The following is a 13,135-nucleotide window of genomic DNA, read 5'->3' as shown; positions in this document are numbered from 1 at the left end:
GAACTGAGTGGTATCAAATCTAAAAGCACTGATGCAATAATTGAACAGAATTCCCAGTGTACTGTGGGTGCATGAGGATCATGTAAAAATGGGAACATTTGCTTCCTTGAATTATGAATTCTAGGATGCATGAATATTTTCCCATGCTACCAGCCAAGTTCTTTATTAGTACCTAAAAAGTTACTATCGTAAGAATAATATCTTTTCTAGTTCATGCTCTTAAAAGCTAACAAGCTACCAGACTCCAAATATATAAAAAAGAATATTTTATGATAATTAGTCTTATTACTATAAATCAGAAATTGTAAATAAAAGATGTACCATTAATTATGGACATTTACATCTAACCCTAGAGTGTGATTTAAAATAATAGGAAAACACTTTTATACTAGGTTGAATTTGAAAGCCACTTTCTTCATGCATGTGAGGTGCAGCAAAAACTACAAAAAGAAAACTAAATTTGTGTTCATTTTACAAGATTTTAACACCAAAACTTCAGCCAATACCAAATTCAATTAAAAGATTTATTAAACACCCATTACAACTCCTTGTACACAGTATGTGCTTATTAAGTGCCTATCCGTCTGTTCAGAGACAGATCATTCTGTAATTCCAAACCATGGAGGTACTAAGATATTTTCCCTAATTTTATGTTTCTACATATTTGAAATATGAACTTGAAACAAATTTGGTGCCCTCTAGAAGAAATCCATGATTTATAATTGAAAATAGAACATAAAAAGGAATAACAGGGCACAAATATCCATAATTTGGTGATTTGAAATGGAAGGAGAGCATAAAGTCTGCCTGATTAAAATTAAAAGTGCTACTATTAGAGTTAGCACATGAATAAACCAGAAGTCCAGTGAAAGTATTTGAATATGCTATAGATATTCTCTAGTGCTGATATCAAAAAGCTGGAATCAGCTTGGGCCTATAACTGCTTAGGTAGGAACCTAGTTAGTTGAAATAGTGTACAAAGGAAGTGGATTTCAGCAGACCAGTGTCAACAATGGCAAGCTATGCTTGTTAGAAATAACCATGTCATTAATGTCCTGAGGTCATCAGTGATCCAGATGGACAAACTAGATTTTTCCAAGCTGGGGGACTTTAAGAGATCAACCCCTTCACTGAGGGAACTAAGAGGTCAGGTGAATTGACCAGGGCCTGCAGCTGGTCAGCAGCTCAGCTCCTGACAGCCAGGCTGGCACCCTTTTCCATGCTGCACAGGCTAATTAAATAGAAACTATATTTACTAAGATCACAAACATCGCCAAATTGGTGCGGATGGATGGTGGCAGCCATCTACCTTTTTAGAGCTATCTACCTCTTTAGAAGGTGAATCACCTTGGTACAATTACTGGTAAAGTAAGAGGTCAAATAAAAAGAATAAAGCTCAATTGGGATGAATGCAGGGAGGTTCAAATGGGCAGAACATCAGCTTTACAAAATTCAGTGAAGGATAACCAGGTACATAAACAACCGATTATGAGTCAATAGTTAGAAGTGTAAGGACCATGTGGATATAAGAATACCAAGCAAACAGGACTCATGAGGTAATTCTACTATTATATTCTTCATTAATCATCCTTTTACTATGTATAGCTTTGACTACTAGTGTTATAGAAGGCTCTGGAGAGATTTCAGTGTAGGCAAGTACGTGTAAACAGCTGGGACATGACTGGGAATGGTGACACTGAAAGGTGGGCCTTTGAAGGGGAGACTTAACAAGAGACTCCAAAAGGATGTTGCCCAGCCTGTGGTAACCATCATGTAAAATCTCCATTTTTCATGGGGTGTGATAACCCTGAGTCAGCATGGAAGAATATGAGCCAGATCTAGGTAAAATCCTCCATGTGGTACGAGTAGAGCCCACTTGTAAAATTTGACTATTGCCCTTCTAAAAAATCATGTGAAGATCAGATGGATTCTCCTCTTTCTGTGGTAACATGATCCCACGTGAAAAGGGAGAGGCATATTAGTCAACTCACTGCTATTCTTTGCTTCCTTTAGATTCTCAGTGGGAGAAGAGCAAGGTGGAGCTTAGGTCTGCAGGCTGGGCTCTGTGTCTGCTCGGCCACTTCACACCCATTAGTCTCTAACCTTCTTTAGTTACTTTGTTAAAATCAGCAGCAGTAACAATAGCCGACGTTATTGACTGTTGGCTCTGGGCTGGGTACTGCGCTCAGGGCTCACATCCATGTTTCACTTGCTTCTAGTACAGGTGCTTCTCTATGCTTCAGTTTCTTTGCTTGTAAAATATGCTTAATAATAGCAACTACTTATTGTGATAACCAAATAAATTCATATATGAAAAGTGTCCAGAATAGTCTTTGGCACATACTAAGTACTTAGTTATTATTTTGGGGTCATTTAATCTTCAAGCAAATCTTTAAAAGTAGTGATTGCTATTACTCACTCATTTATAGATAAACAAACTGAGACTCAAAAGCTAATTAACTTGTTCAGATCATAAACCTGGTAAGAGACAGAACAAGGACTTAAACTTTCAAGTCTTGTGCTTTTTAATCTCTGTGCCATGTTGGCCCTCCCCTCCCAGGCCCCACCATACCACATTAGACTTCTCTGATTTGAACACATCATGAGCCTTCAAATCTCTCTGTCTTTTGCTCATTTTATTATTTCCTCTGTCTGGAATGGATTTCCTAACTTTGTCAAGCAGATGAAATTAAAATTATCCTTCAAGACTGAGTTCAGTTGCCATTTTTTCTATCTTACCTTCCTTCTGCCATCTTCACAGAGTTAATTGCTTGTCTGTGTTTCTTTAACACTTATCTCACATGTCTCCCTTACAGCACTTATCACATTGTCTCATAATTTGTTTGTATCTCTACTGCTAGTTGGTGAACTATGAGAGAGCCAGTAAAAAGTAAAATTGATTTAAGAGGTCAGACTCTCTTTGGAAGGCTTCACAAGGATGCACTCAGTGAAATCTCTCAAAAACTATAGGGTGTATGTACTATTATCTCAATTTTATTGCTGAGGCATAGAAAGGTTAAATAACTTGCCCAAGATCACACATACAGTAGGCACATAGTAAATGACTGTTGAATTTCATTATGTCTGAGTAAAAATACTTACTAAAAAGGATCAAAACACCTTGTTTTCCCTAGAGAAGATGAATGCTTTCGATTCAACATTTTTTTTTGATGGAGGAGAAAATAACAAACTCCTCCTTCATCTAGTCATATTTTTGCTTTCTTAAAGCTATGAAAAGAAACAACAAATTAACTTCAGCTTGTTGAGGCTTGATTATCAATACAGCTTAAAGCTTTTTAATATTATAACTTTCATCCATAATAAAGGACCTAACTTCCTCACTCCATCTTGAATATCCATATAAGTTATATGTTATTTTATTGTCTATTCAAAACCTCATAAAACAGGACTTGCCATGTCATTTTAATATTTGTGTCAAGAATTAGTTTCCAAACACACAGAGAAAAAAAGGCACTGTTTTCTTCTTCCAAGCCAAGCTTGAAACCTGTGTCTTTCTGAGGATGATATTGTCCTGCGGCACCAGAAGGAGCTAGGGGTGGGCTGTGAATGCCAGGAAGGGATAATTCCAAACCCCAAACTACCTGTGGTTTCTTTGAGGCCTTTCTCTACAATCACTCAGAGGGAAACACATACTCTTTGCTTTCCTTCCAGGCCTTTCAGGGCTCTAGCCCTTCTATTAACTGCCTGATCTGGTAGGAGGAAAACCATCTTTAAAAGCTTTTTAATACAAAGGGTTTGAGCAGCTAATGGATATCATCCCTTTGGCAAAAGAAGATGATATAAAAGATTTTATCTCCATTTTAAAAGCCAAGTCATTATATAATCTTTTTATAAAGTTAAAGCCTCTTGGCTTTAATATATTTTTTGGAGTCTGTTACACTGCAGTATAAAGCAAAAAAGAGCAAAAAAAACTTCCCTCCACTGCTCCAGTGTTCAGCATCTCTAACATATTTGACTGTTTTGACTAATGGCAAAAAAATAACGCATTTACAAATGATTTCTTCACTTTAAGTATGATATAGACAAATTATGAACTTGTGCCTCAGAATTGAGCAATTCTATCATTTTAATATGGTGTAAAAAAAGGTTTCTGAGGGACTTGAGACAGTCACAGAAAACTAGCATGCCCAGAGTTGAAAACAACAATAAAAAATGTCAGCAATAAACAATTACCTTAAAGACCCTGCAATTTCCGTTTAAAACATTTATAAGAGAATATTAACAAACATGAAAGTGATGTATTTTTGCACAGGAAAACAAACTCACAAGATTTCAAAATCATAAATAACCCACAATTTTGATGACCATCTACCTTAATTAACATGTTTAGCCAGTATTTGAAACATTACCATTTACCATCTTATCTTCTTCCTTTTCTTTCTAATATGAAATTAATGTAAGCTGTCTTTTTTGTTTGTTTCAATAACAATGCAGTCTATGCTACACATGGAGTAAAATAAAGAATGAAGCAAGGTAAGTTTATCTAATGGTGAACACACAGAAATTAAGAGTTTTGGTTCTATTTACAACTGTCTTACAATTATCACCATTGCAACACAATTCACTATTGCATGGCTTAGCTGAAAAGAAATGTGTCTCTATAATTGTAAATACATTTCATTGTATTTGCAATAAAAGTAAACTTAGGAGGCTAACCAAACTTTTCAGCTGATCGGGATTAGGGAGTTTTGCTGTATCTCCAATAAGGGGTAATAAAAATGTTGAAGGAATAGCCTGCTTTAATAATAAAGATGTGTACACCACTGTTTCACAGGCTATTCCCATCTTTGCTTGAGCACCACAGGAGCTGGCATCTTAGTGCCTTCTTTTGATTACACTTGGCCCAGGTATTCTCATGTTAACTTGCAGGAAGATATGAGTATGGAGGAGAAGACATCTCCATGTCTCCCGGAGGAACTGAAATATCTCTCATGTGGAAGTGGACAGTCACAACATAAAGCAGGAGATCTTTTAACATTCAGGCTCCACTGTTATTTTGTACATAGCATTAACAACATGGGAGCTCAGGATTCTAAAATACAACATGGTGATTCATCCAAATGAAGTGTGAGCAGAATGGAGGTTCCCTCTGAACTGAAGGAATATGATATATAAAAGATCCCAAGGAATATTGAGCAAAGATAGGAGATAAGGCACTGAAGGGAAAATGGAGAACAGTCTATTTATGGCCATTAATATCAAATCCATCTTAGAAATATTTACTATTGTAATACTTGTAACTAGTTAATACTACATATTTAGTTGTTTGTCTTTCCCAAGAGACTAAGAAATCTGCATGAGAGACTGTTCTGTCTTGTTTTCCACTATGCTCCCAGCACCAAACCCAGTGCCTGACACATATTTGTTGAGTGAATGAATAAATGAATAATTCCAGTAGCATTCATGCAAGTAGAGGCAAATAGGTTAGTGGCCTTATCAATTTAACAATGGAAAATCAATTAACTTCTATGAAAAATGCTGGTGTTGAAATCCAACCAGCTTACATTCAAAGAAGGTAATTCAGTCAATACATTGTGCTACAAATAACTTTTAATTTGTCCCCATGGTTAATTTTGTGTTATTTAAATGGGGTCACTGTGGACACTGGGTAAGTTACTCACTGCCTGCCTCAGTTAATAACTGCATAGGATTCCACTGTCACAGACCAAATGCCTAACTTCAGCCAACCATCTCACAGATAAACCCATCGGGACCAAAGGAACCAGATGAGATAGCATAGACACATCCATGCAAACACATCACCACCATTAAGGAAAACAGTTTAAAGACTGTTCAAATCAGATGTAACTAGTCCAAGAGGGACACAGTACTATTGATAATGGGTCTTTCTCATAGGGAAGTTGGACTCCCCTGTAAGAATGTATTTTTATGGGTTGAAGATTAGTAACATTTATAAGTTGATTAGTTACCAGCTTTCTGTTTTTAAATATTGAATATTGGAATGGGTGCCAAAATAGAAAATGTGATTTGGTCATCAAGACACTGAGGCCCACTTATTATATAATTGCTACCATTACTCATTGATTTATAAATGCATTGATTAACTGAGGATGTATCTCACCCACTTCTTCTTGTTCCTTGACCTGAAATGCCAAGTTAGTCAAAGTAGGCTTAAGTCAAAGTCACTACAGTTCAGCAAAAAAATAATCACTGGGGCTGATCACTTACTAAAGCTGCTGGATCTGTTATTCCAACTAGCTAGGTAGAGTCAGGCAATCTCACTTGGCCATTGCTCTTGACTCCTCAATACCCTGCCCTTAATCCATGCTTCAGTTTTCTTGTCTATGTAATGGAGGTTAGTGATAAAACCTGGCTTCTCTGGCCTCAAGATCATTGCTGAATTTTCTACTGATTGCTGGTAATCTTTGAGCATCTAAGCAAAATTCTTTATAAATATAATCATCATAATTATGTCTCTACTGTAAAATTTTTGAGTTAGAAACATAATGTTATCTGAGTACTTTTTGATAACATTTCCTTTATTGTATTTTGGATAATGATTTTAGTGCCAACAAAGGGCCTTTATTGCTAGATTCAGTTCAACATTGTATATTAAACTTTGTCTCAGATCAAATCAACTTTGGTATAAAGTAAAAATGAGGTCAAACAGGGTGCTCACTAAATCACAGCTTAAGCTATTCTTATATGAGCAAAACTGAATGGTTGCATAAATCATGGAGATATTTCACTGATTTATTTTTTCTTATTTATATTGATATTGATATTTACTTTACAGAAGTACTGTAGCAATGAAGAATTCTGTTTGATTAGACCTAGTCTTGTTTTTTAATTACAAAATAAAACCCAAAAAAAACCAAAAGCAAAAACAATGGAAAACAAACAAAACCAATAACAGTTTTTCTGGTTTTATCATAACGTTATTGTAAACTATCCTTCTTACAAGTTATATATTTAGAACCCAAAATTTCTGCCAATCTCCAAATTAAAATGTGGTATTTATATTAAAATTCTAAACCAAGCAACTAAGCAGGTATACACCTCTAAATATTACTGGCTTGTAAGAATAAATAGAAGGATAATAATGATAAGCTACCAAATAATGCTTTCTCAGATAATATTATTTGTCAGTTTATCAGCTGTATGCTCCCTATCATTCATGCATTTCCAGTTCCAGAATACAGTAGCTACAAAAATCAAGAAACAAAACCATAATAAATCTAGTCTTCCTAGTTTGTGCTTGCCTCCTAGGGCAAAAAGAAAAAAAAAATGAAGTGCCAAAAATGTAAAATTTATTCCAAGAAAAGTAACAGGCTACACAGGTAAATTTTGGCAAATGCAACTTTATATTGAAATTCACAGATCTATATCTTAAAGAATGAGACTCACAGACGCTAGTGTATTTCTAAAATACCAGAAATCATATTATAAGCTTTCACAAGTTAAAACTGAAATAATTTAAACGACCAATACACTGAATGTGCAGAAAGTATAAACAAGACTGTGCCTTCAGTAGAATAAATGCTTCACAAATTGTGCAGGATGTCATACTAAGGCTGTGGTCTCCCCTTGACAGCTGACTTAAAATATAAACATACATCAACTGCCTGCTTCTTAGAACACTCTAGAATGGGTAGCACACCTCAGAAGAAAATGTCATTATCCCAGTGATGTGCGCCTTAATTTTCAAACCATGTGAAGAAAATGGAAAAAGAGTATTAAATGATCGTCCATGCACTTCCAGATGCGTGACCATGACCAGTTACTGATTCAATTTCCCTTGACTATTTGCTCCAGTGCTAAATAAGATGAAAGGATACTAGATAAGCCTTTAAGGCAACATGTGTTTATTCTGCATTATTGTAATTGCTCAGTTGGTACCATTAATGTTGCCTCCTAGACCAATATCTAGCATTTGTAAAATACAAATGAATTGGAAAAACTTTATACCAAATCAACAAAACCCACATGATACAGTTCAATGCTAGCAGTTTCACTACTAGGTAAGGAAAGTGGTATTTAGAAATAGTAATGTATTAATACAAAAAAAAAGTGAACTCTAATTGGAACCAATATACTGCTTTGGAATGCTCCCCAAAACTTACAAGGCGGTATTTTTAAAGTGTGGTAATCCAGTAAATCATGGCATATCTTTAGTGGATTACAGTACTTTAAGTTCCCAAATTTTTAGTCTTTGCAAAACAATAATAGTATGAAATGTTTTAAAGTCTTTGAACTTCTAAAATTAGCTTTTATCAACACATTTACCTCATGTCAATTTATTAAGATGTCCAATGCTAATTGTTTTTGATTTTTTGTAAGTAGTGATATACACAGCATTTAGCACTGATACTTAGCACCTGCTACTTTCATTATCTAGTTTTCAACCACATAAAGAAACTTAGGGCAGTGGTTCAGTCCTTTCTTAATTACAAACCTTCGCCGGCAGTCAGCAGGATCACTCTGAGATTTAAAATAGGATTATAGGTGAACTATTGCAAGGACTGCAGAATGTTGCCCAAATCCTTATAACTGCTGATCCCATTCTTGATTTTCTTCTCAAGATATGGCTACAGGCCACAAATGCTTAGCAGAGAAGGTTAGTGTTCACAAGGCTAAAGATTTACAGATGCTCCTTCATATAACACAGTAAGGTTCCCTTGGTAACCTGGATTTTCTGCAGTAAAGAAGGGTTGTGCTGAAACAGCGCCTCAGCTCCCTGTTGGAGAAAATGCAGACAAAAGGATTGATTCCTGCTTGGGCAAAACTCATCCAGACAGCGGCTGTTAGAAATCCCCCTGGTACTACAGGCCCTCTTGCAAAAACTCTCCAATAACAGGCCACCAGGTAGGGGCCCCACAAGGTTAGGAAGAGAAAAGTCATTATATAGAACATTCTGCTGATTCTTTTCTCCATTTTGAACTCATCTAAGACCAAGAGCCGTCTTCTGCCCGTGGTGTTTGCATTTTGCCTGATGCCCAGCAGGGTGGGTGGTGTGGGACCCCTTCCAAATCCTGCTAGCCAGTTGGCAGCTGCCTGGCCACTGGCTCCAGGGCCGTGAAAAGTCCAGTTCTGGCTGACTGCTGCTACAAACTGGACTGGCTTCATTTTCCTTCGGTCATGGACAAAAAATATCAGCTTGAGGTAGACAAGCTGTGTGGCTAGGAGGATGAGAGCAAGGAGCAGCATAAATCCTAAGGAATCATTAGCCCTGAAGGAGCGGTGTTGGAAGGTACATTGATCTTCCTCCCTAATGAACGAGTAAGTGCCCACATCTAAAACTGGGGGAAATGCCATGGCCACAGACAGAGTCCATACCATGCAGATCACAGCCAGACACGTCCAAAATGTCAGCCTTTTTGTATAGAAGCGATGATGGGCGATAGCTAAGTATCTGGTGACACTGATGCAGAAGAGCATGAAAGCAGTGTGGAAACAGGACAAAACCCCCAGAAAGGCAATCACTTTGCAAGTCAGAGTCCCATAAGTCCAGGTAGAGCCATTTTTGACAGAGTTGAATACAAATGGGAAACAAATTGCAGATCTGAGGATATCTGAACAGCAAAGATCCAACAGGAAGTAGTAAGGTGCTCTATGCAAGGTTTTATCTTTCACTAGCAAAATGGAGATCAGAAGGTTGCCTACCACACTGACTCCTATTATGAAACCCAAGGAAGTCAGTTTTAGAAAGGCTGTCAGAGGAGAGAGATTTTGCAAAATGTTGTCAGCTGCATGGCTATAGTTCGCCATAGATGGATGGAGGATAAAGATACAGCGTCAGTCAAGTCTCATGATCTAGATATAAGAACAAGGAAAAGATAGATCCATACATTTTACTGAAAATGTAATCCACAAAGAGAACTGATCCGATCTGCAGTCATGCTTCCTCTTTTCTTCCATTTGATTTGCCATCAGAAAATCTGAAAAAAAAGAAGTGAGCTATCAGTTCTTAAGTTAACAAGCAATGATGTAAGGTAGGGCTCCCACAAAGCTGTTCATTTATGGGTAAGCAAATAAAGTTTTAATTTGGAATAATATTACTTGCTTTCATAAATATTTTTGCTTGAAACTTCAGAGAATTTGTTGAGTTTTCTGAGCTAGATGTGTTTTAAAATGTCTCTATCTTGGAAAACATACATTTGATTGGGCACCTTTAGGACAGAAGGAATAAAATGTTCCACAGTCCAGGAATTAATCACTAGTGTTGCAAAGGAATCTACAAGATTGCTAATAGGAGACAGACAGGAAACTATCTACATTTATTTGAGGTCTGTTAGTATCTGTCAGTGTTTTACAGGCAGCTTCTCTGCTGGTAATGGCTCCAAAGAACCCTTGCAAAATAATGTCTTTTAACTCAAGTACCACTCTATACTGCATATTATAAGAAGAGTATTTGTTGATTCATAAAGCATAATTTCAACATTAAATTTTGAAATCAATAGAAACTTTTCCCAGGATTTGATGTGATTTAATCTTTTGTCTTTCCCTTCCCACCCCCATCCCCCAATTTTTGGCAAATCTTTTCTCTTTTAAGCCCACATGATTATTAAAAATGGTTAATTTAAATACTGGCCAGGGAAGCACACCCAGTGGAATAATGCACTTCAATTTGTAAACCTTGGCTTCCTGGATTCAAATGAATTTAACATGAACCTGTATTTCTTGGGAAACTAAACCTTTCCCATTTACACTGCTAACCTTCCTTGCAAATCACATGTGGCTTCATTTTAAAACAAAATGTACATTGTCTCTTAGCTGCCTGGGAGCCACACCAGGGAAATCAGCTTCCTCTGTTATTCCCACGAAGCATGTTTCCTTAACCACTTCTCACTTGCCCGGAATATGCTGATGGAAGCCCAGGCAAAACTGCGTTCAATGATTTTAATTTCCCCACCGGTAAATCCCCGGGTAAATACCGATCGCATCATGCAACATTACCAAACCTGAAATCCGCCACCCTTGGATTTATAATGTGGGGTGGAGGAGGGGGAGGAGGAGAGAGACATGCATTACATACGCGAAGATGGGGAGAGAGATTGCTTCTGTGCTGCAAGGAAACTGTTCCCGGTGATTCGCAGTCTGATATTCCTCAGTCTTGCAACGCTTTCCAGAAAGGGGGCTCTCAATAAGGCCTACTGAAGATGCATTGTCTGAATGTACTTCCATTATGCAGTTTATTGTAAAAAAAAAAAAAATCCCCCAAAACAAAAAACAAAAACCTCAGGGAGGGCTCTTTCCCGGTGAACCTGCAGTTTCATCAACACTGTGCGTCCCCCTCCCCCCAAACTTAACCGAGAGTATATCCTCCTACCTGTTGGTGTTGGATATCCCGACAGACTATAGCTTCTTCTTTCTATAAATTGCTGATTTTTTTTTTTTTTTGCCTTAGTGCCTTGACTGAGCATCCAGGCAGGGCTCGGCGGCGCCTGCGCGCTGAAGCCTCCTTGAGCTCCAGCCGCGTCCTCCCCTGTCGCAGCGGCACCGTCTCCCCCAGTAACGCAGGGGCCGCGGCGGCGGCGGCGGCTAGGGCGGCGGCAGGGGCTCCTTCAGCCTCTGTGCAGCCGGCAGGATCCCTGACCCGCTTCCAGAGCCGGCTGGGTTTATTGAATATCCTGTCCTGTTGAACGGCCAAAATTAGGCGTTTGTCCCTTTGTGGCTGCGTCCGAACTTTTCCCTCCCCGCATCTGAAGTGGGGGCTTGGAAAGGGTCGTTCAGGACCTCGAACCCATTCTCTCTGCCCTTAGGGCTTCGCGTGGAGAAGGCACAGCTCCAGGGACGCCCTCCCCCTCCTCAGCTGTCCGGAACCCTCGTCTTCCCCGAACATTCTCTTCCTTTCTTTTAGGGCGGTCCAAAGCATTGGAAGCTTCTTTTAGATTTCTTTAATGATTTCCCCAGCTGACCTTTGCATTTGCAGGTTTGCTGGGAAAGGAAAAAAAAAAAAAAAAAAAGAAGGAAATAAATATGTATTTTAAAAGAGCAGTCAAGAAATATCTTGTCAATGGGAAAGAATGGAAAGCAGGTTAGGGCAGCCCTGTCTTTGTTAGTCGTCCTCGAATGCACGCAAATATGCGGTAAGTATAGAGAAGCTAAGTTCAGAGGACAACTGCAAAACGATTTACAGCCATGCTACCTTAATGAATATGACAACACAATCAGGCGTAAAAATTTTTAAATGACTATTCCTCCCATTTCACCCCATCGAGCAACAGCCTTTTTCCTTCTTGAAAGTACAGCTGACCAATAGCCTGGTAATGTCTAAGCAGTAGTGTGAATGAGTTCCCTTTTCCCCCCTTTGTTATTACAGAAGAAAAAATACTAGGAATATAACGAATTCATAAAACTTACACCCATCCAAAAGGTCCGATGATATCACAAGACACCACATAGCCTGACCCGGGGTGCTTAGGGATGCCTCTGGAACCATACATTTCCTTTTTTTACCATTCCGAAAGAGTTTTGTGTTAGGAGTGGTGTAAGATTTTAAACAACACCTCCCCACCTCCAAAACACGAGCAGACATGCTTTCATTAATTGCCAATGTAAAACGTCTGCTTCTCCTCCTGCATTCTTATTGCTTTATAATAATCTGTTAATGAAACAGAAAAAAATAATGATCTTCTCTACAGTAATAATTTGATCTCCAGACAGCAGTAAAATACCTCATTGCTGGGTGGTGAGATTGTGACATTCGGGGAAACTCAAGCCAATCAGCATACAGATAATATGGGTTAATTTACATATTGTATTTCTATTGGACATACCGAGGTAAAGCTTTCTCTGTTTAAAGCTTAAAAATGAATACTTCACTGTCATGATGTCACAGTCATTACCCAAAGCCTTCTGTTGGTGATATTGAAACGATGTTACATTTTCCTTATTTGTTTTGGGATGTCTTAAGCCCTTTAAAAATTATATATGATTTGTAAAAAGAAAAAGAAAAAGAAATATATATATAAAGCACCTGACTTTTGCATTCCCTTAACATAGAAAAATCAGTCCTATGGGAATACTGGAACTAACTTGAGGGCATTTCCATTTAAGTGAAACATTCTATTTTTTTGCAAAGCAAGTAAATTCAGAAAACCTCAGCATTATATGATAGTTTGCAACTTCTAAGTGAAATGTCAAATTCATT

At 37.8% G+C, this 13,135-nt stretch overlaps 1 protein-coding gene across 3 annotated transcripts; it reads right to left on the bottom strand.

The window, feature by feature from the left end:
* Window positions 1-348: 348 nt before the first annotated feature.
* GPR85 (G protein-coupled receptor 85) lies at window positions 349-12,630 on the bottom strand. 3 transcript variants are annotated; one of them, XM_017656627.3, is made up of 4 exons: window positions 12,346-12,630; window positions 11,312-11,919; window positions 11,018-11,135; window positions 349-9,920 (listed from the first exon to the last, which is right to left on the bottom strand). In XM_017656627.3, the coding sequence occupies exon 4, from the start codon at window positions 9,748-9,750 to the stop codon at window positions 8,638-8,640; it is 1,113 nt and encodes a 370-aa protein (XP_017512116.1). In that variant the 5' UTR covers window positions 9,751-9,920; window positions 11,018-11,135; window positions 11,312-11,919; window positions 12,346-12,630; the 3' UTR covers window positions 349-8,637. The 3 variants fall into 3 exon arrangements, with proteins under 3 accessions (XP_017512116.1, XP_073094677.1, XP_017512119.1); XM_073238576.1 differs by having other exon boundaries at window positions 11,018-11,919; XM_017656630.3 differs by lacking the exon at window positions 11,018-11,135.
* Between the last annotated feature and the right edge of the window lie 505 nt (window positions 12,631-13,135).

This window comes from Manis javanica, chromosome 6 (genome assembly GCF_040802235.1).
Source record: "Manis javanica isolate MJ-LG chromosome 6, MJ_LKY, whole genome shotgun sequence".
Lineage (NCBI taxonomy): Eukaryota > Metazoa > Chordata > Mammalia > Pholidota > Manidae > Manis > Manis javanica.
The sequence above is the reverse complement of the archived record's forward strand: the minus strand, read 5'-3'. Positions and strand labels throughout refer to the sequence as shown.